Source organism: Nothoprocta perdicaria, unplaced genomic scaffold (genome assembly GCF_003342845.1).
Source record: "Nothoprocta perdicaria isolate Ctin4 unplaced genomic scaffold, notPer1 scaffold_44, whole genome shotgun sequence".
NCBI lineage: Eukaryota > Metazoa > Chordata > Aves > Tinamiformes > Tinamidae > Nothoprocta > Nothoprocta perdicaria.
The window spans coordinates 790455-814658 of NW_020455688.1; the positions used below are offsets into that span (position 1 = coordinate 790455).

The 24204-nt window shown below is 47.1% G+C and overlaps 1 protein-coding gene across 1 annotated transcript in view; it reads left to right on the forward strand.

Annotated features, from left to right (window-relative positions):
• CELSR1 (cadherin EGF LAG seven-pass G-type receptor 1) overlaps positions 1–24204 on the forward strand; it is a 155359-nt gene that overhangs the window by 94543 nt on the left and 36612 nt on the right. Inside the window, exons 6-13 of the mRNA XM_026046413.1 lie at positions 16331–16488; positions 17569–17732; positions 19181–19306; positions 21224–21390; positions 21828–22013; positions 22344–22457; positions 22858–23032; positions 23716–23857. Coding sequence (XP_025902198.1) covers positions 16331–16488; positions 17569–17732; positions 19181–19306; positions 21224–21390; positions 21828–22013; positions 22344–22457; positions 22858–23032; positions 23716–23857 — 1232 coding nt within the window. The remainder of the gene's footprint in view (positions 1–16330; positions 16489–17568; positions 17733–19180; positions 19307–21223; positions 21391–21827; positions 22014–22343; positions 22458–22857; positions 23033–23715; positions 23858–24204) is intronic.

The following is a 24204-nucleotide window of genomic DNA, read 5'->3' on the forward strand; positions in this document are numbered from 1 at the left end:
CGTGCCGTGGGCTGCCCTCCTCGCGCTGCCCCGTGGTTGAGCTGGCACCGGGGGTGCTCATRGCTCCATCCTTGGGCTCTGCGGAGAGCAGCTCCACAGAGAGGGACCTGGRAGTCCTGGTGGCAACAAGTCACCCATGAGGCAGCAGTGCCCTCGTGGCCAAGGAGGCCAATGGGCTCCTGGCTGCATSAGGAGGATGTTGCCAGCTGGGGCAGGGAGGGGATCCTGCCCCTCTGCTCAGCTCTGGGGAGGCCGCACCTGSAGYATTGGGGGCAGCTCTGGGCTCCCCAGGACAAGAGGGACGTGGAGCTTCTAGAGAGGGTCCAGYGGAGAGCGACAGAGATGATGAAGGGACTGGAGCATTTCTCACACAAGGAGAGACTGAGCTGGGCCTGTTTTTTCTGGAGAAGAGAAGGCTGAGAGGGGATCTGATCAATATGTATAAGAACATGAAGGGGGCATGTAGGGAGGATGGGGCCAAGCTCTTCTCAGTGGTGGCCAGTGAGAGGACAAGGGGCAAGGGGTGCAAGTTGAAACCCAGGCAGYTCCMTCTGCATGTGAGGAAGAACTTGTTTGGTGTGAGGGTGCCAGAGCCCTGGCACAGGCTGCCCAGGGAGGCTGTGGAGTCTCCTTCTCTGGAGATCTTCCAAAGGCGCCTGGMTGCCGCCCTGTGCCCCGTGCTCTGGGTGTCCCTGCTGGAGCAGGGGGTTGGACTCCCTCAACCTCARCCATTCTGTGATCCTGGCAGCCTGAGTGACAGGGAGCAGAGTTACTCCTGCCAGCAGTTGTCTGTTTGCAACGAGACCAAAACCACCAAGCCCTTCGATGCCTGCAACACTCAGCTCCAATAATGTCATATAAAATACCTGGCCTCCACTGCATCTGCAGGATCACACATGGTTGCAGGCAGTGCGTGTTGCTGTGGCACATTTYAGAGAGCCTGGTAATGGTTCATGGGTTTTCTCAAGTGAAAACTCCACTCTCCCAAACTTGGGGTAGAGGTGCAATTTTGCTCAGAATTTAAGCTACATCATCAAGTTTATGTTAATGTTTTACCTGACTCATTACCCCAGGGTAGAATTCATCATTTGGCACAAGATAAAAGTGTTTTTTGTATGGACATGTTCCTTTAATTATAGAGGGCACGTACRTGTATATTTATATACTGTGTACCTCATATGTTACTTACACATATATGACATCAAAGTTGCTGAGGATGCTACTGTTCTACAGACAGAACCTCCTTCTGCATTTGGTTACGGGAGGGTAACTTTACCTAAAAGGACAGAAAACCTGAAAAGAGCAGACAAAAACACAATCTGAGTGTCTGATGTGCATTATAGCAACTCACTGGAGACTGGGATGGACAAATCTCTGCATGACTCACAGAGTGACTCACAAAAGCAATGGCTGTAGGAAGCAGCCTGCAGGAGATCGTCATCCCCAGGTCAAGAGGTGCCTCAGGAATYGTCTGGGTCACTCAGACTTCAATCCTCCTAGCAAGGAGATAGCCGAGATAAACATTAGACCTTTCCAGAGCTGGGCTAAGGCTGCTTGTCATATTTGTCAGTAGATAGTAAGTTCCTGTTCTTCTGCTCTTTCGTGCCATTTCTTTAGGCTGCTAAAATGTGTTTTGTCCTATTTCAGGTTCTTGACTGTCTTGTGGATATCCCATGTGAAAGACATTTTCTCTGCCTCTCCTGCATCCTTTCACAGCAGTTACAGTTAACAGGAGACCTACTGCTTTCCATCCCTGTTCCCATCAGGCAGAGCTCAGATCTGTGTTTAGCTTGAAGACAGAGTCCAAACTAAACAGGCAAATTCTTCAATTAAACTTAAAAGAAGTGACTGCTGCTTAGGGCTCATCACTGCAGATTTAAAATGCAATATGTGACTTGCTGTAAATCAGACCCACTTGTGCTTTCAGAAATCTCCTGCCTGTGGTAAGTGATGGTTTCTGTTGAGCTAACTGGCCTTCATTTGGGGCAAGTTGGAGCTTGACTATCCCTGCAGTCTGAGCTAGAGCTGCAGAGATTTAACTCTCAGCCCACTCAACTACAAGCATTTGCCAGAGCCTTTTCTTCCTACAGACCTTGTGTCTATCCCTCACCTTCTGACAGACAGCTGTTTCCATGTGCCAGAATACCCCATTACAGTGCCAGGATACATGCTATAATTGATTTTCCATACCTCAGGAACGTGTTGCAGCTCTCTGCTTTGCTGGATCAGGCAGATGGTGAGTGGGCAGGGAGGGGAGCATTTGCCCTGGCATGCACGTTCCTCGGCTGACACTGAGCCCAGGTGGTTACTGAACTCGGATTATATTGCTGTGATATGGCAGTGATTTGTGTCTGCACCCACAAACCATCCATGAAATGCCTGAGGGGAGAATGTAAAGAGGATGGGGCTAAACTCTTCTTGATGGTGGCGGGTGACAGGACAAGGGGTAATGGGAGCAAATTGAAACATGGGAAGTTTAGTCTCCGTATGAGGGAGAACTTCAGTGTGAGGGTAACAGAGCCCTGGAGCAGGCTGCAAAAGGGGGTTGTGAAGTCTCCTTCTCTGGAGATCTTCAAAAGCCTCTAGAGCTGCTCTCCAGAACTGATCTCTGCCGCATGGCCTCAAGACTCCAGAGCAAAATAATGGGCCACTGGGAGCAGATAGTCTTGGGATGAAGGATGAAGGATGAAGTGGCTCCCAACAGAGCAGCAGATCCCTGCTACACTTGCTTGAAACTCTGGGAATGAAGTGAAAGAAGTAACAGGATCAGAAAGGAAAAGGCAGGAAGGAAAAAGCATCCACATGGTCAGCTCAGTTTTCATCAGTCCCCAAGGAGAATTCCTTCCAAGGAGAATAGACTCCAGTAGGGTCTCCAGTAGGGTTCCAGTAGGCTGGAAAAATCAAAGCCTCCAATAGAGATTCCTTGTAAAAAACCAGGTAGACCAAGTTTGTCCAGGTAGACCAAACTTGCAGGCAGTTGGGAATGAGGACCTCACTGGGCACCACTGGTTCTGGTTGCCTGCAAAGCAGTCCCATCTCCCTGCTGTGGCTTCTGGCACTTGTTTCTTCAAGGAAGCAATCCCAAGAAAACACMGCACCCCAAGGGGAAAAAAAGAAAGAGAAAAGCAGAGGAGCAGCTTATTTTGGTGTAGTCTAGAACATATCAGAAATCAGCACTGCWGCAGGAAGAAAAGTGTGTCTTGAGATGCTCTACCATGTTGTTTATTTTGGCGTGTATTTTACCCCAGTCTTGTAGAAGAATTCAAGGAGCTTCTCATCAGCACCCATCCCTGAAGGCTTTCGTGTTCTCTGGCAGCCTCAGCTTCTCTTTCTGCTTGCTAGAGTTGGCCATTCCACAGCAGTCATTTATTTGCCCATTATTCAAAGATGTCTAAAGAGGCATAAATTAAGGGTTTACCTACAGGGAGATAACATCTTTCAATGTCATTAGTTTAAATAAAATTAAAAGCATCTGCAGGTCTGTTGCAGTCTCCCTCTCTTCACTGCATGCAGACTGTCCATCTCTTTGTGCAGTTTTTTTTTGTGTCTATGTCATCTTCAAGGTAAAGACTTTCCATAGTGGACAGGAGCAACAGCCTTGAGATAAAATAGACAACCTGTACCTGGCTACCTTGGAGGTACAGTGAGATTTTCTTCTCTTGTTTTCTAAGTGGAGCCAGAACATCAAGCCATTTGCTGAAAAGGCCCTTCTGCACAGATCYGTCTCGGATGTCCATCCCATGGCAGGTTTCTGGTCTAGCAAAGGAGTAAGGATGTGTAAGAGCACAGATGTGATGAGAGAGCCCGAYGAGCTCCCACAGGAGATCTGAGGGGAGAAGCAGCAACCCCGGGCTGCAGCTGCAGCGGTGCTGGGAGTGGGGAGGCCTCGGTGGCCAGCCAGGCCCAGCAGCAAAGGGGCAGGAGCCATTGCACCCTGCAGCAAAGGGGTGCGTGGGGCTGCCCCGCGGATGTGGGGAGCCTGGCCGGGCGTCACCCCACAAGCCGCTCCGAGCGCTCCCTGCCCCGGCGGCGTTGCAGGCCTGAGCGCCCTCCTCCTCCTGGCTTCAGCAGCCCCTGCGTTTTCTCRTGCTGCTACAAATGTTATGGCTGCATCTCATTAGCAGGGTTATTTTTAGGATTATCTTTATAGCAAATCTCTTAACTTTCATCACTGCCTTTGTCTTACTAGAGCCTCAGTTTTGGCTCCTGGACCACATGTTGTGCAACTACATAGCAGCAGCCAGAGACAGGGTCCTGCCAAAGGGCTCCAGGAAGCGAATGCAGAGGTTGCCTCTTAAATCCCAGGTCCACCTCTGCTCCCAAACACAAGATCTGGCCAGATCCTTTCCATCCAGCCACCAGTCTCTGGGACTGTGTCCACAATTCAGAGACTACTGGCCTCTGTGCAGKCACACTCTTGGGCACCTGGGAGCTCAGCACCACTTGCATTCCCCAGCACAGGAGGTAGAATCATAGAATCACAGAACGCTTAAGGTTGGAAGGGACCTCTAGAGATCATCTAGTCCAAACCCGCTGCACATGCAGGGTCACCTGGAGCACGTGGCACAGGCGGCATCCAAGCAGGTTTGGAAGATCTCCAGAGAAGGAGACTCCACAACCTCTGTGGGCAGCCTGTTCTAGGGCTCTGTCACCCTCACTGCTAAGAATTTTTTTCTTAAGTTCCTGTGGAACTTTTGTTGCTTCAATTTGTTGCCGTTTCCTCTAGTTCTGTCAGTGGCCACCACTGAAAAGAGGCCAGCTCCATCTTCCTCACTCTCTCCCTTGAGGTATTTATAGACACTGATCAGGTCCCCCCTCAGCCCTCTGTTCTCCAGGCTGAACAGGCCCAGCTCTCTCAGCCTTTGCTCACAGGGCAGATGTTCCAGGCCCCTGAGGTAGGATCTTCCCTGTCATCGGGATGCGCTGCAGCAGAGTGAGCTGTGCCGTGCATCTGCACCGGGGAGATTAATGTATCCCTTTGTTTTGAAGGGGACGGGATGAGCGGTAGGAAGCGCTGGCAGGGGCGAGCACGAGCCCTGCCCCGGTGCTGTGGGGCTGGCAGGAGGTCATCCCGTTTCCTCCCGAAAACACAGAGCCGCTCTGGTGAGAGCAGATTTACCCGTTACGGAAACTTGACTCTTTATTTAGGACTGGGAATYGGTCTCACCCCTCACTATTGTCCTGCTGCCTTTGGAAGAAAAGCAAAGGCAGGTAGATACCCAATAACAGCTGAGCGAAACTCGGCTTGTGACAACTGCTGCAGAAGACATGGATGGAGTTGGCTGCTGCTTGCTCTCCCATGAGAGAAGATTGATCCTTCGTAGCAGGGCAGCCTCTGCAATGCTCTGCCCCCTGACAAACAAGAGCAGTGCGTGGCAGCCCCTCATGAGCTTCCCCAGGCGCTGCCCTCTTCCTCGGGGTGCCCAGGCCCTGTTTTTGTGAGAAGAACCCCCTGGATGTGCTCATCCCTGCCCTCCAGGCCRAGCCGGCCCTGCTGCCCATTCCCAGCGCAGGCTCCTGCCCGCAGCTCGACAGAGATGAGCTGCTCCTGGGACAGGAGCCAAGGGCCACCACCCGCTCGGCGTAACTGGTAGTCCCTGGGCCCTGCGTGAAGGACTGGGCCCTGAAGGCGTCCCGTGTGCCGTCCAGGATCACGGCCTTCTCGCTCCGAGCAGTCAGAAAGTGTAAAGGCAAAGCCTGGTAGAAGTCAAGTCGTCAGACACGTAGTAAAGACTCGAAATGACTTCTAACATAAATGTCTCCCATTTGCGACATCTGAACAGACGTAATTGCGGTCAGAGGGAGAATTCCTGAAATTAATCCTCCCGGTGGCTTCCACACTAATTTATTAAGGGATTGAGAAGGATTTTCTAAGCAAACAATGCAGTTGTTGAAGATTATGATAATTCCACTGTTGATCAGATGTGGGCCCCACTGCACTTGGAATTTTATTGGCGCAAAATGAGCTCGCATTCAGACTTGCTGTGTTTACAGCATCTGTAGCCAGCAGGAACCTGCTGCAGCTCCTCTTGGYGCTGTGTGGTGAAGAACTGCCCTGTAGCACACAGGACATTAACTGCAGCATTAAGCAATATACTGGGGGGAATAGTGGGGGAAGCAGTGCTGTAAATACTGAGAATATTCACTTAGGAACAATATACTTCTCTGTGGGTTTTTTTTTCCAATTAACAAAAAAAAAAACTCTGCTTTTGTGCATCTACTTTTCCAATTTTAAATTTATAATATYGCTTTAAGAAATGCCAATATAGCCTTTAAAGGCTCCATCAGGTGTGTAAGGTAGAAAGCACAGAAAAYATATTAAAATACAGTGCTTCCTTTCAAAACAAAGCAGATGTTACATGGTCTTACATGAGATTTGTCTGTCTTTAATTTGATCACTTCCTTACCACTCACAGCATTGCAAATACTTAGTATTGAATAACTGAAGGGTTGTTTCGGTGAGTGGTGCCACAGCAGGCAGTGGTTAACACTAACTTCCAGCTGAGCACCAACCATAGTTTTTGCAAGATTTGTTGTCACTTATAGTGGGTGCCTTTTCTTTGACAGAATTTTCTTTTTTTTTTTCTTTTTTTTTTTTTTTTTGCCAGAATTTGAACATGGAAAAATTCACAAGACACCAAAAACATACAGTGTGACTGCAGTCGAATCTTAAACTTTGTTTCTGAAAAGAACCCATCTGTGGTTAACTGCACAAATGTGAGGCCTCCTTTTCACAGAGAAAGTTGCAGGGAGCACTCCAGTAACACAAAGAAGAAAAGCCATCCAAGTGATGCAGCTACAATTTCACTTTCTTTGCTAATTTTGACCAAAATATTTGCCACAGTCCTAAGGGGCTTGCATATTTAACTTATCCTCTAACTGAAGAGGTCAGTTGTTAGCCAGATGTGGCTTTGATAGTTCTTGKTAATTTTCTTAAAAGTAGGTAATTATCTTAAAAGTCTATCAGCACACTACTGTGTTCTTTGGTGGACAGACTCATGAACATGATGTCCACTCATGTCTACTCATGATGGCAGCTTGTGCTTGAGGCAAGTTTTATGTATATGACCTTTGAATTAGAGGAAGGTATATCTGTGCTTTTTGAATTATTTATCTTCACTGTGTATTTTGCAGTGGGCCTGGCCCTTTTAAAACTGTGGCAATTAAAATTACAGGCATCAAAAGGAAGCGGAAAAAAGCAGATATTCTATTGCTGAATGCATGCCAGCATTTTACGTTTAAAGTTCAAAATGTTGTTCTAGTCAAACACATAAAATGTTCCTTGTGTCTGAGTGCAAAACATGTCATTTCCTACATGCTCAAGACTAAATTTTTAAATTGCCATCATAAAAGGCAATCTGTTGAAAAAAAATAGTTTGCTTTATGAGTCATTTCCCAGTGTTCCAGCCCAAGATTCGGAGACTCGAATCCTTAGTGAGGCCCACTTCCACTCAAATCGTGAGGATCGTGTTTGGAAGTCCTAGTCTAGATAACATCATGGATTTGATGGATGGAAACTGAARCTTGATGGATTCTATTTAGAAATAGTATAGGATGCTGTTAACAGTGAAGGTGGATGAGCAGCAGCATCCTTTGCCCACGATTCTGGTGGTTTCACTATCCTTTGAAGTCTTTAATCCAAGTCTAGGTTTCTTTTCCTGAAGGAGAGTTCTGGCTTAGCGGGAGGCTGTGCTCACAAGGCAGGACTCACCCAGGGTCACTGAAGGCTCGTGAAGTGACAGTGTCAGCCCCTTTGAGCAAGGAGGACTGTGTGAAAYTCCAGCTTCCTAAGAGGAGAGAAGGCTGGGAGCTGGATATCTGCCTTCTCCTTTAGCACAGTTCTCTGGTGCTGCCTCGGTGGACCTTGCTCTGGGCCAGTGACACCCATCCTGACATTCCTGACGTCGGAATGTCCTCAAAGGGCAGCCTGGCTGATGCTCACTTTCTTTTTGGCCCTGCTCTGACAGGGATATAGATTCCTACCGGATTTAACGGGTGCCATGGAGGCAGCTGGTCTTTCCTTGCAGAACAGGCACATACAAACCTGGATTGAAAACGCAGCTCCCTGCCACCTCAACAATATTTATTCACACAGATTTCAGTTAGCAATTTGGTTGGGGTTTGTTTTGTTTTGTTTTGTTTTGTTTGTTTTTTTCTGGTAAGGGGTAAGTGAAAAGTGATTGATATCTGAGAAAGGAAATCAGGATCTGGCTGTAGAGTGACATTCCATTGGCTTGACACAGAATAACAAATAACTCGCCTCTAAATCTGCCTCTCAGGAAATGAAAGTGTAAAGCAGTGAAAGTCATTGAGAGGTCATTGAAATGCAAAGTGTATCCCGCTCCAAAGCCCTGAATTGCTCAGCTATCCTGAACAGCTTCAGGAAATCTGTTACCCTGCTAGGAAAGAAGTTGACCAAGCAAGTGCAGGRTGGTTTCATGTCTCTGCCCTCCATGTGCTTTTTGCCTTGCTCTGCAGAATTTGCAAGCAACAACTGAAAATAATTGGTGTTGTGGGGCTCATTTCACAAGCAAATGAGAGCAAAAGTCTTTCAGAAATAACGCCGGGGTGTTTRCACTTAGCAAGTGATGGCGTGGACCATGGCTTGAAGTTGCAACCATGCCAAACGCCTGCCCTTCTCTTCAGGAGAGGCCYGGAGACCTCATCCTTGTCACAGATGCTCAGCACTCACTGCTGTCCCTTCAGCAAATGGGCCAGGAATTAAATGCTTGGCTGAGGGCCTCTGCTTCTCTCTTACACGAYGGGCACGTCGAGGCTGGTGCAGCAGCCTTGAAGTCGTGCCCCACGTAGGGCAACGCAGTGGCCTGCACGGACAGCGGTAGATGGAGGACGTGGGGCAGTAGGTGACAAGTGACACCGAAGGCACTGGCAGTTAGGGACATGCGCCCGGTTCTGCTTTCCCTGAGGCTGTGGCATTGCTTTCTTGATGTGATCTTGACTCTGCTCTTTCCCCACATTAATTTCAGGTGAACATTGGTCCTTACAGACACAAAACAGACCTGAGCAGTTACAGATTCATGTCCCTGTTGTTATGTACCTATAGCTATAGACACAGCCAGATCTCACACCTGGCTGTTGTTATTTTGTGTGTTCTTTTGCTTCAGAGCAGGTATGTTCCTTTTCCAGAAAATGCCCTTGTCCTTCCTTTGGTTGCAGCCGATGATTTCCCCGCTCTAGTCTGCCTGGGCCGGGCTGCAGCCCTGGCTGAGCCTGGCACGCTGCTTGGAGCAGAGTCACTGAAATGGCACCTCAGGAATTCGGCACAGGGGCTTTGAACTCAGCTGCTATCTCTGTGTAATCGCACAGCGAATCTGCAGTAACTCCCCGATCCACGGGGAGCTTTCCARGTATTTTGCATCCGTTGGGAAGCAGCACTTGGCAGCTGCCTCAGCTGCACGTGGCTGTGCAGAAAGGTCCATGTGAAGGGGAAGCCAAGCAGAGACCTGGACACAGCTGGAGGAGCAGCCCCTGGAGCAGATGAAGGGAGCTCTCCCTGGCTTTGACAGACCCCGAGGTCACCTTTTCTGTCACACTGAGCAGCGCTYCCCTTGCCAAGGTGCCACCAGAGAGGAAAACGGGACTGCTGTGAAGGGAAGGAGTGAATGAAAGTGTCACCCCGCTCACATCTGGGATTGTTTGGACTCTGACAGCGATAACGTCCAAGTCCGGGGTGCAAAGTTAAGCTGTAAAACATAGGCTATTTATAGAAGGCTGGAAGCGTTTGGGAGTGGTATTTTTGGCAGGTGCCTGGGGACAGAAGGCGAAGGGAGAAGGTGCTACTGAACTGGGAGAGCGCACGGAGGAGGAGGAGGAGGCGGCAGGGAGGAAGGTGAGGGCAGAGCTGAGCAGGGAGGAAGGAGCCGATGAGGCTGGCGCGGTGCTCGTGTCCCACACGCACCAAGGCAGCATCGTCCGGGAGGGCCGGGCACGGTTCAGAAGCACAAACCGGCGCTTCTGGCCGCGAGGAGCAGAGGCACCTGGTAATACAAATTTGAGAATAAAATTTCCATCTGCAGGCAAGAAAATCCCGTTCTTCCTGTCGATGCTGTGACGGGTTTTGCCAGGCCAGAGCAGTGAAAGCGCAGGGCCCTGCAGGAGCTTGGGGGAGACCCAGGCTGGGCCGCCCGCGGTCTCCAAAGCCGCTGCCTTGAACATCAAAGTTTAGCCCCCGGATGCAGCTGCGGAGGAGATAACAGACCGGTCCAGTCAGACTCGCTCCGCATCCCAGCCCGGCCCRGTCCGTGACTGATGAGCCCAAGATGATCCACGTTTCAGTGCATTTCTCTAGGAAAAGGAACTGGTCCGGTGGCTTTTCGGGATTTGCATTTTGCCTCTGTGATGGGAAGCTTTTTGTTTCCCGTTTCACTGTCGCAGGCTCTCATGTTTCTCCCAGCCAAGTCTGTGCAAAGAAGTGCCATTAGCTTGTTGGGGGAGTGAAAGGGGTACCTACATCAAAGCACCGAGGATTTGATGTGAAATATTCCTCCTGCTTTCCCCTGCTGGCTAAGGAGGAGGAATCCGATGGGAGCGTGTGAAGGACTCCCTGCTCCACACCCCRCGTTATTTTAAAGGTGCTCTTAACAGAAATCGCCAGGGGGAAATTTTACAAAGCGGAGATTAACCGTAATGGTTTGCCTTAATCTGACCAGATTTCCAGCCTCCCGATTGATCAAAACAGGCCACAAATCCATCCCACAGCAGCAATTCCCTGCGCAGTTCCTCATTTCATCCCGGCGCTTCCTCRGCCGCCCCAGTTGTTTGCTGCTTATTTATTTATTTCCCACTCGGGCCCGGCCCCGGCTGGGGCCTAATGAGCGTTTTTGCCCACTGGAGCAGGGAGGCGCTGCCTGGGAATGGGAGGCTCCCTGCCCGCTCCACGCGCCCTGCGGCCGCGCCGGGGCCAGCAGGTTAACGAAGGAGGCGGCTGGCGCGGGGCCTAATGAGCCCCACGGCCCCCCACGGCCCCCGCGTGTCCCCTCGGCCCCGGGACGCGCCGCCCCCGCTCCCGCTCCGCTTCCCGGGCTGCTGCTCTGCCATGGGAAGCGGCGAGGCCGGCGGGATCCCAACCCGCCGCCTCTCTGGGCTGGGGGGCGGCAGGGGCTGCRCCAGCGAAGGCAGAAGAATGCGGTTTTGTTTTAAAAATAACGAGGAAACAGATTCTTTTTAACCTTTAACCATGTGAAACGGTCAATAAATCATTAGCTACTGATTAACAGAAACAGAAGGGTAACTTATTGTCCRGCCAGCAAACCCTTGGAAGCGTTGGAAAAGGCTGGCACTGGCTTCGGCATGGCTTTCCTTTCTGCGGATTTGCACTTATTACGGAGGCAAACAAGGCGAGCTGTGCATGTTAATCCGTGGCACACAAAGCGTTTTGATGAAAGAGCAACGTTCTAAAATAGATGTTTTTTAATGTGGGTGGGGAGCCAAGCAAGGGCTGTGTTCRTAGTGCCCAGCATTATCTGTCCGTGGAGAAAAACAAGCATACCTGGCCAARCATAACAAGATCTGCTGCGTTGGGCTGCAAGGGTTCCCGTTTAACCTTCTCCAGCTCTTGGCCATATCTGCAGTTTGCTGCTGCTTCACTTCCCGTGTTGTCAGCAGCCTGAAGYGGTCCCAGCAGCACTGCCGGCTGGAGAGCAGAGCCTGCGGTAGGTTTTAGTATCCGTGAAATGAATCACACTCTCTTTTGGTCCTTGAGGAAAGTTGCATGGTCATTTTGATATGAAAATTGAACTTGGGACATGATAAGAAGGTGATCCTGGCGGAGGAGGTGTTTGCCGAACCGTTGGAAAAGCCACATGAACTTGTGGATTAAGTAAAGGGGGAGCATCCAGAGATCGGGATTTCATCACTGTGGCTGGCTGACTAAACAAACATTTGCACTGTGTAATACTTCCTTCATGTGCAGCATCTAGCTCTACATGTTTAACTCAACATAAGCCTGTCGATGATTGGATTATTTGCTTAATTTATTTTGCCTGTCCATCAGGTTGGCATCATGCCTTTTGAAAACAGCATTAGTTATAAATCAGAAACATAATCATTAAGTATATAAGAGAAAGCTTTCATGATCTACTGATCTGTATGTGTTCTCCAGGAGGCACCATTAGACCATCTGTGTCTTTAATGACCAGCTGTGTGGGCACCTGCAGTTTGAATGTTTGCTGCAAGGAAGCAGRGGATCCGAGTGAGGCTGAGATGCCTCAGAATATCCGTGCCTGGTGTTTTCAGTGGAATGGAAGCAGTAGGTCTGCAAACAGTAGATTTGCACAGGAGATTGCAAACTATAAACAGATGTGTTTTGATGACCTTATTTCCTCTGCCTGGTCTCCATTTATAAAACRCGTGTTAACAGATGAATTCCTCAGCCTTTTTTAGGCACCTGTGAGAATACACACGTGCTCATTTCCATTGAAATTGTGGAGAGAAACCAAAAGAGTTCGTTGCTCCGTGCTTGGATTTCACAGGAATGAGGTTGGCATTACTGGGAGGTCGTCATTGCAGTTGGAGATGGTAGTTCTCCCAGGTCACAGCCAACAACACTAGATGAGTGTGGGACATCTCCTTGTTCACTCTGCTGTGGTCTGAAAGAAGGATGAAGGAAAGTCCTCGTGGGAGATTCTCATCCCTGTAATCACAGTCTGTCCTGCCTCTGTCTCTGCAATGGGGAGAATGCCATGGGTTAGACACAGAATTTGAGATTTATCTACAAATAAAAGATGAATGGTTTTATTCATCTCCTCCATGGAAGCCYGGAGAGACAAAGTCAAAATTTCTTGGCATTCTATACAATTGCATGCACCAATTGCCAGTATTTGAGGAATATAAATATGGTCCCCACTAATATAAATAATATAAATATGGTTTAATATAAATAATAGAGGTGGGGAGAAAGGTAGGCAAAAAGGAGTGCTGTGCTCAGGGGRCGGGTTGTGTCTGTGTGCAAAGGGAACAAGAAATGGCATCTCCCTGGCTTCTGCTTTCACATACAGTTCACAAGTCAGGGCTGCTTCTTTCTCTTCTCCAAGCGAACCAGGATTTAACTGTAGCAAGCAAACACAAATGTCCATACTGCTTGGGTATAGGATAAAGAAAATGTTGGAAGCAACMTGATGGTGGCAATCCTCTGCAAGACTCCTGTGTTTTTGAGTCTGCAATAAATGCATTTTATTCCTAGTTTGTTTAAGGGAGCCCTGCTCTCTTCCTTGCACGGTTTGTACCTCTCCTCATTAGTCCCTTTTGCAGCATGTGGTCTTTGAAGTTTGAATCCCAACCTCTTTCTGGCCTGGCACTAGGAAAAACGGCAGCCCTTAGGCTTAGGCAGCGCAAGGTAGATTTTCAGCTCCGTGAGCAGCAGCTCAGTTACCTGCCTTGCTCTGCTCTTAATGGGGATCATGCTGCTGAATTCCTGTGCACCACGTTGAGCTTTTCCTCGTGAATGCAGAGCTGGCAGCGCTGCTGAACCTTGGCTGTCAGGTAACATGGTGTGTCGGGAGGGGGGTCTGGCAGCCTCAAAGGGCTGCTGAGCGCCCAGCTGCACGTCTGCCTTGGCTGCATCAACGTATTTTCCAAAAATAATGGTGTGAATTAATGCTCTCGTGTATTAGCTTTTCCTCTGTTAGGGATCAGCCTTGCTCCAGTATCCCGAAGAAGTCAAGAACATACAGAATCACAGGATCTTAAAGGCTGGAAGGGACCTCTAGAGATCATCTAGTCCATGATCATCTAGAGATCATCTAGTCCAACATGTTTGAAGTGTAAAGGTTTTTGCTATCATCTAGTGTTGGCGATTTACTTTCATGCGTGTTTTCCAAGCTGTTATTTTATTTTCTTAGGACTATGGGACAGAGTCATCAAGGCCAGGCCTTTTCTACCACCAGCTCCTATAGTCCCTTTCACAAACTGATCCAATTCTTTTGCCTCTGCTGCTTTGTCAACGATGATTTAGGTGATTTATTTCTGGTGATTTTAGGTGACATGATTTCTAGTCTATGTTAYTCACAAGCATTTTATACCCTTTACATCCTTTAGTCCTGATCCTAAGGCATCCATTGCAATCACAGCCTCTTCTCATCTGCAAACTCYGCTTTATCTGTAAATAATATTTAATATTAACAAAAATATTAAACCAGTCAATTTCATGATTCAGTTCTGAAGGAACTGCTAACTTAATCTCCCTCCATCGCAATCTTTTATTCGGATTATTTCAATTATAAAGTAATTCATAATCTCAGTGCTGAGAAGATAAGTGCTGTAGTACTTGCAACATAAGAGAGAATATACAAGAGAAAAAAAAAGGGCCCTGTCACATAAACACAGAATCTCCTTGTCCTTTCCCACCGACATACCCTTCCATTTGGGGAAAATCCTGTTGTATAAAATGGGCCTGCTGATACTATCAGAAAATGAACCACGTGTTTGTACTGGGTATAGTCTGACCTGAGGAGGGGTCCATTTTCATTCACATGGATATCCCATTTCTTCTTTATCCACTTAGGATCCTAACTGGTCACCTGAACTAAAGGGCAGCCAGAGGCCTGGGTTGCAGTGGCCAGTCAACATCTAGAGCAAAACTTTGCAATTTCCTTGTTAAATGGGACGTGGAGGGGGGAGAAGCTTTTGCTGCCGCAGTTATTTGACTGTGAAGGAGCAGCTGCAAACTGAGGAGTCTCATCAGGCTGCAATCCTGCCTTCCAGGGGGCAAATTCCCCCTGCTAGGAGGATAAATACCCCTCCTTTGTCACTGTCCCTTGCATTAAACAATAGATTATTGCAGTGGAGCAAGAGAACCTAAATGTTAATCAAATCATTCTTCCAAATGAATGGAAGTAGCACCCGGAATATAAACATTTTAATTTTGGAAAGCAAGGTCTGCGTCTTGGCTCCATGGTTTTCTATAAACTTTGTAAAGCTGCTTACTAACATTTTGGGCATTGCATATAACACCATTTCCAGCGTTCAAGTTACATATTTCCTGCCTTTTCCAAGTAATGAAGTGGAGGGAGTAAGGGAAAAATAAAATCTTCATTCATATCACTTAGCAGAGGTCAACACCTTCTGTTGCCTAACTGCCAAAGTATGTGATCACGTTAGCTTTTGGTGGAGGAAATGGGAAGTATTTTCCAGCTGGAACTTACACCAGGAAACATCTTTTAAAATTGCTTGCTATACACTGGGGTGATTACCTGTGTAAATAAGTGTGTAACTCTGTGCAGATGATGAACTGGCTTTGAGAGTTTTTTAAGAGTTTCAGCCTATTTCTGTGTGTGCCGTTGGAGCGGACAGAGCCTTTCCCCACATGGCTTCTGTGCTTCCCAGGAATCTCAGCACACCTCAGTGTGACCCCCGTTGTGGGATCTTCTCTCCTCCTATCACTACAGCTAAAGAATGTGTAAAAACACCTCATGGCTTCCAAATTATGCTGTGGGTTTTGGTCAGAGCCCAGTGTCCTCGTGCCGGGAGGCATCCCCGTGCCCTCGGTGGAAGACAYTTCTCTTAGGGAAGTCCATGGAGCCGCACAGCAGTGAAGGGACATGTCTAAGAGGCGCGAGGATTTGGTGGTTAGGGTCCAAATCCCGGTAGTTCTGTGGGCTTTCCTGACTCCTGGAATCACTGGATTTCCCCAGTTTTCTGGGGGAAATTCCTCCTCACAGCAGAGCGATTAGGTGAAATTCTATAAGGGCAGATGTATGAAGTTTGGTCTGATAATTCCGGTTTTGTGGCCTGTGTTCGCCAGGGTGGTTTGTGGGTCGTTGGGGAGGAGTTTCCTACCTCAGAGATGAGGRTCAGCCAGAGTGAGCTCCATCCCTCATTCCTGACTGCCACCCCTCCAGGCCATAGATCTCTTCTACCCCTGGAAATGGAATGGTCACTGGAAATGTTGGGATGCCAGCGGGCTGAGCCATAGGCAGCAGGTCCCCATGCCCCCAACCCGAACAGAGGGAGCATTCGGCCTCCGCTCCCTCCTAGTCWTCAGGAACCTCTTGCTACAGCCTTTAGCCTCAGCTGTAGCTSTACATCATTTTGCATTGTCCTGTCYTTGGACAAAAGCAACCTCATCTTTTGAAGATGATCCATGGGAATGAACCATCCATCACTTCTGGCCATGCTCTGTATAGCATTGGTGTGAAGGCCCTTTAGAGTCACCCATTTGGTTTCTTCTTGCCAGTCTGTCTTAAGTCAACTTACATTAATGCTTTTGTGTTCACACATGCATTTTTAGTCCCCTTCCAGGCATAAAAAGAACCACATTGTTGAGGTGACTGCAGCAGTTAGCATCGTGTGACGTGTCCTTTGTTTCTTGAAGCCCAACATTGGGCGACTAGGAATTCCCCACGGACCTTCGGGGGAGAAGGTGGCCGTTGTAACCGTGGATGACTGCGACACGGCGGTGGCCGTGCGCTTCGGGACCCTCATCGGCAACTACACGTGCGCTGCCCAGGGCACGCAGACTGGATCGAAAAAGTAAGGATTCTCTGCATGCCTTTTCCACCCGCTCTCTCATTTCAGGGAAGAATCAACAATATGTGATTGGCCTCTAGACAGATTAGACTACAGAATGAAATGCAATTTAACAAGAAAAAAATGACAAGTTTTAATTGAGTAGATGAAATTTGGTGGAGGCAACTGCAAGAGTTAGCATAGTGAGAGGAATACGTTGATCATCTCCTATACAGATATGTGTCTAAATTACAGAATCAAAAAAAAATCTGAATGTCATTGTCTCCAAAAAACTGTATACTTAGTATGCAAATATGGAGAGAAGGGGAAATAAAATGTTAAGCTTTATTAAGGGCATGGCTGAACAGCTTGTTACTGCCATCATTTGAGTTAATAYTCCTATCTTAAAAGGACGTAGAAATAAAGGAGGTACATAAAAGATCAGTGAAATCTTTGCCTAGGGAAAAAGAGTTTCCTGTGAGGAAAGGCTGGAAGCTTAATGTTACTCAGTTTAAAGAGGAGATGGATTGCAAGCAACATAAGAAAGATAAAATAATTACTGATTAGAGAAAGGCCATTGAGATACACATACTGCACTAAAATGACAAGGGGAACATCATAAACTTTAGGGCTAATTCAAACTGACCAAGTGTTATTAAGACTAAGATCTTCAGAGGATTAAGAAAAGGTTGAACATTTTGTGATAATGAGGTCATTRTATCAAAATCAAAATCTTCTGGTGCATAGTGTAAAGTAACTGCTGGGAACTGGAGTCAGAAGTGTCCTGCAGCTGAACATTGTCTCATAGTTTTCATTTCCTTTCTCTGATATTGCCCACTGTCAGAGGCAGATCACTGCTTTTCTATGTGTGTATGACAACTCCTGATTTACAGGTTACAAACTTTTTGTAATGACACTGAGATTGATTGTTTTTTTGCTACRTCCTTTTAATTACAATCCCTGAAAAAGCAGATATAGTTGTAAGGAAGTATGTGGCAATATCAGTAAATTAAACATCTCAAATGAACTTCTGGGAAACAGCAAGGTACACACAACAAAACAAACTTGAGCTCCAAAACTGTGACCACTTCTTTGTTTCTTTAGATCTTTGGACCTGACGGGTCCCCTTCTGCTTGGCGGTGTCCCGAACTTGCCTGAGGACTTCCCTGTGCACAACAGACAGTTCGTCGGCTGTATGAGGAACCTCTCCATTGACAGCAAACCAATTGACATGGCCAGTTTCATAGCCAACAACGGCACCTTGCCAGGTAGAAACTGCTGCATCTTCCAAAGTCAGCAAGAAAAGGCACCCAGCAGTGTATTCGTGGGTGTAACTGGGTTTTAGGATTCAGGGGAGACGCAGTGGGAAACCCCATGGCACCAAGGGGTCTGCAAGAGCACCAGCGTGTCCTGTTGGTCCCCTTATTGTGGGGTCCTGGCTCCAGGCCGTACAGAGGGCCASCAGGCTCCTGCCCATCACAGTATGGTTGCCCCCAGGCTCCCTGCACACCTTGCTTGTTTGAGCAAGGTGTAATCCACACCGGTGCCAAGGATGCACACCCACAGCATGGTGTGCACCACTTGCAGCACCAAGTGGCACTTCAGGACTGGTCTAGACCTTCAGCATTCCTGCCATTTCACCCAGGAGTTTGCCCCTAAATAAGTCTTTGCTCTTGGAAAAAAAAAATAATTACCCATTAAATGTCACTTTGCTCTGAGAACTGATTAGTTCGTGAGAAAGGAAAATGATTTCAGTGATTTTTCAGCAATTGTGCTTATCCTTTAAATCAAATTCTGCAGTTGCTTGAAGGCTGGGGCTTGCTTCATGAAGTTGAGTTTTCAGTGTGGTTTCTAATGCCGAGATCACTGACCATGATTAGCTCTGAYGCACAAAGTGCTCTCACCGTCACAAAACTGGCCATTAATGGAGGAATGAAAAGTCCCTTTCCTCTGTAATACCTAAACTGCAGCTTTTTTAGATGTGTTGCCTTGATTGTGGATTACAAAGGGAGTTGCAACACTAATTTCAAATTACTCTTTTGTTTGAGGCTTTCTTTTTTATTAACAATTATACCTCTAAGATTAGTTAAACACAGGGATTTACTTTATGAAAATAGATAGCAGGAAGAGTATAACAAAAGAAAAAGGCATTTTCTTCAGGATGGATGTTTTTTCTCATTTGGAAGGGTGTTCTATATGTTTCAGCACCAAAGTTCATAGTAGTGTTGCACAAGTTTGTCACACCACATGTTGGCTTTCCCTGGGAAATGTCTTAATTATGTGACATTAACTTAAAGACAGTGATCCTGAGTCACAGCATTGGTCCATATGGCTCTGTCCCACCATGGCCAGCTGTGGACTCCAAGGGAAGTAGATGAAAACAGGACAAGCAAGCAGTGGTATTTCCCTAGATTTTTCTCTTGGTCCCCAAAGATTTACAAACTAGGGACTGTATTTAGTAGCCTTTGATAGATTTTTCTTTATGAGTTTGACATTTGTTGAGCTGGTGGAAGCTTTCTACTTAACTGACTTCAAGGGTATGAAAGAAAGAAAAGCTACAATGATTGAGTTATCTTTGACAGACTCTCAGCTACAGTCATTCAGAGCCTTTGCTTTAGTTAAACCAAGAGCCGAGGATGCCGTGGGGTGATGTGGCTCTTGTGCCCAACGACACAACTTTCAGGGGGTTTCGAGTGACTATTTTGCTGGCTTGCAGGCTGTGCAGCTCAGAGGAACTACTGTGAGAGCAACTGGTGCCAGAACGGGGGCACGTGTGTGAACAAGTGGCACACGTACATCTGCGAGTGCCCCGTGCGCTACGGCGGGAAGAACTGCGAGCAAGGTAGGATGCACAAGCCTCTCCCTGCCTGGTACGTGTGCACGGAATCACGGAGAGGTTGAGGTTGGAAGGGACCCCTAGAGCTCATCTAGTCCAACCCCCTGCTCCAGCAGGGACACCCAGAGCACGGGACACAGGGCGGCATCCAGGCGSCTTTGGAAGATCTCCAGAGAAGGAGACTCCACAGCCTCCCTGGGCAGCCTGTGCCAGGGCTCGGGCACCCTCACAGCAAAGTAATTCTCCCTCATACCTCMGTATTAAACTTACTGTGCTTCARTTTGYTCCCATTACTCCTTGTTCTGTCAGTGGCCACCACCAAGAAGAGTTCGGCCCCATCCTCTTTACATTCTCCCCTCAGGTATTTGACAGATGGTCTGTGGGTGCAGACACGAATCACTGCCATATTGCAGCTCTACACCTTTCATTTGTGGTCGTTAGCATGGGTGGCAAGCTGCTGTGCTCTGGGGGTAGGTAATGGAAGATTGCAACTAAGACTAGAACACCCAAATGTATTTGGAATAATTGTGGGGTCATCTAACTAGAAAATGTGCTATCTGACTTACTGTGATTAATAGTTAACCACTTTGCTGATTTACTTGCATTAACAAAGTAGTTCCATGGAGCCTGGCAGTATTTAGGAATTTATTTATAGCAAAAGTGCCTGGTCCTAAGCCCCTTTAAAATAGTGGAAAGATCCCRCTGACTCTATTGGGCTTTGGCTCAAACCAGGGACGAATGTGCGTTTTTAATCACCCCTTTCGKGGTGAGAAGGCAGTCTCTGCTGAGGAAGAGCACTTTCAATTTTATTGTTTTTTTCTTGAATTGAATGCAGTGTGCCTATACGTGTAAAACCTCATTAATGAGGGATGAGGAAGAAGCAGCAGGTGTGTTTTATAGGGAAGCAGAGGGTTGTAGTTAGTTCCTTCCTTCCTGAAGAAGCAAGGAGGAGTCGCCCGGCCACAACCCTGGAGAGGGTACATGGGGTTAATCGCTCAAGCTTGGCTAGCAGTCATTTACTGATAGTCACAATACTTTACTTTGCTTTTTTGCAAATAGGGAGAGAAAGGGCTTGTGGCCAGCACTGCCCTTTTGCCCTCTGTACCCCTTCACACACCCCATTTTCCCTTTTAGAGAGCAGCAAAGCAGAGAGGATGCAGTTCTAATTTCTTTATTTTTCTCCAAATAATGCCATTTCACATCAACCTGACTCCGTATTCTGCAGTGATTTCACCACTCTAAGCCACTTTACAGCCTGCAGGGTGGATGTCTCCCTGCTTTCCATCAGTGAAGTGCTTTTCCTTGGCTTTCATCAACAGCTGTTATTTGGGCAGGAGCAGAGCTGAGGGCACCACCGCAGCACTCAGCTCTTGATGTTGAAGGGAGAGGATTTTGGTGATTCCACAAGAACTTTCTCCCCATGAAAAGACTGTGCAGCTCACACAGATGAACAGTCTGGCCCTGCAGTATTTGAAATTAATTAATATTTCCTGCAGACCCAGATCCATTTCCTCTGTTTAATCTGGTTAATTAGAACCAGGTAACCAAGGATATGCTGAAAATGTTTGTAGTAAGTATTACCCTCATGCTTCCTGCTTTGTCCAGCTGCTCATTTACAAAGTTATTATCAGTAGAGACACTGAATTTGGCTTTGTGGGAGCATCTCTCATTTGGGTAGTACAGTTGGTATTGTCTTAAGAGCAGAGATGGGTTGTTCACAACCAAGATGGGTTGTGAATTTATAGTATTTTTAGGTGTTCCCAGTAACTCCCCTGGGTCAAATCTTACCCTGTAATTAATGAAAACCAGCTCAGGGGAAGAGGGAGTAGTTACCTTGCATCCAGCCTCCTTTGCAATGTTGTCCCCCTCCTTAGCCTTTGCCTCCAAGGATATCAAGTGTTTCTGTCATCTCCTGGTTTGCAGTGATGCCTTCTCCTCAGCGGTTCAGCGGGGAGAGCGTCGTCATCTGGAGCGACCTCGACATAACCATCTCCGTGCCCTGGTACATCGGCCTGATGTTCAGGACCCGCAAAGTCAACGGCATGCTGATGCAAGCAAATGCTGGAGCTGCTTCCAAGATCAACATTCAGGTGAAAAATGGGGCCTTTCCTGCTTAGAAAATAAATTCGCTCCACTCCCTCTCTTCTCCCATGCCAGTGTGACCCACATATCAGTGGATATGGCTACAGAATCTACAAATCTGTTTAGTCAACCTGTCCAAACTTGCACCCATACGTACAAATAACTTCTTCAGAATTTGACTTTCCGTMCTTCTAGAATTTAGATATTTTGGAGGGAGGTGATGTTTTTAAACAAAGGTACAAGTATCCATTGTTATAAATGAGAAAAATAGCTTTTTAATGCCTTTTTTTTTCTGTCAATGAGGTAAGTTAGAATGTCGAAAGTTATAGACATTATTTGCAAGTGTTTCATTTTCTGTGTTTCCCTTTGGGATTTGTTTAGGAAGCACTGTTATCTCCCCCTCTAAACAAATAGACWGCAAAAAAATAGAGATTTTTTTCAACAGATACTGAACAGCTATGTGCAGTTTGAAGTGTACAGTGGCCTAAGCCAAGTTGCTAGCTTGAAGATGACCCAGTCACGAGTCAGTGACGGCGAATGGCACCACTTATTAATAGAGCTAAAGAGTGCTAAAGATGGAAAAGACATCAAGTACCTGGCTGTCATGTCCTTGGACTACGGGATGTACCAGGTGAGGCAGCATCGTAATTTTGTCATTAAGCATTACAGAAGTATTTTCAGTAGGTTAGTAGGTTAAAGTAGGTTAAAGAAGTGTGGAAAAATCCTTAGCTGTGAGCTGTGTTCTTGTGCTTAATGAAGTCACATTATTTTATTAAGCCTAATWAAAAAACGGTGACAAAAAAAGGAAAAAAGTAACATTCAGATGTCTAGCTCCTGACTGCTTGGGGCATTTTTCTTTAGTCTGTAGTCAGCTCCTGCTTGACTCCATCACTGCAGAAAGTCTCTGCCAGCGTTACCAAGGATGATCGTGCCTCTTACCTGCTGTACTTTTCTTCACCAGAGCACTGTGCAGATTGGAAATCAGCTGCCTGGGCTGAAAATGAAAAGCATCATTGTGGGAGGTGTCTCTGGAGACCAGATCTCGGTTCAGCAGGGATTTTATGGCTGTATGCAGGTATGGATGACAACCATTAGCAGCCAGCTTTGAACTTACAAGAAAATACTCATATGAAGGCGGGTGGAGTTTGGGGTGTTTTTTTCCCCTTTTCATACCTCCCCAGACATTCTTGTTTCCTCCATCAAAATATTTTAAGAATCAAAATAGTAAAGTTCATACACTTTCCCAAGTACAAATCTAAGCTTGTAGAGGAATGGCTTTTTTCTTCAGCTTCTCTGGTTTGATCAAAGACCATCATTTGAAAAAAATCTGGTTTTGCCTCATATCTTCAGGTGGRGCCTCATAGATTAATGGAGTTATTGAGAAATGTGATACTATATCTTAAAAGATAAATTAGTACAGTAATTTTTTTTAAATATTGTCTTTTGTGACTAAAAAACTTGTCTTTTGTGACCAGGGTGTAAGAATGGGAGAAACATCCACAAACATAGCGACACTCAACATGAAACAGGCTCTCAAGATCAATGTGAAGGAGGGCTGTGAAGTGGACAACCCCTGTGACTCCAACCCATGTCCTCAGCACAGCTACTGCAGTGACGACTGGGACAGCTACTCCTGTGTCTGTGACCCAGGTAACGCAGCAACCACCACACACATTAATCCAGGAGCTGCAGTTGCATCTCCTTGGCATTACCTTGCACAGCACAGGTTCTTCTTCCTCTTCCACTTGGTGGTTTCTTTCCCTGCTTTTCTGCAGCACTCTAGTAGCTGCAGTCGTAGACTAAAGAGTTGTTCCAGGCAACTTAACATTCAAACAAGAAAACAGTATCTGTTCCAAAGCCTTTTTCAATATACACCCTTTTTTTTCCCCCTTTTTTCTTTTCCTTTCTTTCCCAGTCTTTCCCGCTGTTCAATTTCTGTCTCACACCCTGCATCCTAATAGAGATGCTTTGAATGTTTTCTCTGTTTCGGTGCATGTACCCAGCACAGGCTGTCAGCACCCAGCGTAGTCACCTCCCGTATGCATGGGGAGAGAATACAAAGCTCTCTGTAACACATGGTCTGAATATAAAACTCGGAACTGACAACCCAAGGGTGCCCCAAGCATGTCAGCAGACTGTCAGAAAGAACAGCTCACTATCATTTTTTTACTGAGAGGAAAAAGAGCACCTTCTTTTTGACAGTATCTCGGGGGAGATCTACTGATTATTGAAGATGTGTTATTAGTGCGTAAGCTTAAAATAGATGGTCTTTTGGAGAAATGCAAATCATAAATTACAGTGGTTTCTGTAATTTTATGACCTTGTCTCCCCAGGGTACTTTGGGCGAGACTGCGTTGATGTGTGTAACCTGAACCCCTGTGAGCATGTCTCCACGTGCGTGCACAAACCCAGCTCATCCCACGGCTACACCTGCGAGTGCGGGCAAAGCTATTTCGGGCAGTACTGCGAGAGCAAGTAAGGGACTGCTTTTTATTCTTTGGTTTCTTGAGCTTTCCAGGTACCTCCGCTCCGAAGGCGGCAGTCCCTGCTCTTGCTTGTCCTGCTGTAGTTGTCTGCCCTGGCATTATTGGAGTGTTCACAGTAGCKGATATTCACATGCCTGCTGCCCTTGGGACTGCTGAGCTCTCTTCCCATCAACCGTGACTGATGTATTTCCATATACTCCCAGGCCACTGTCTTTCATCAGCACTGCAAGGACCAAGCCCATAGAGCTCTCTTTACACCGCATCTGACCTCTGCATTTGGGCTGACCTGACCTGAGCTGGCTCTGCCCCTCTCTAGCAGTTCCCCCAAGGCACGTG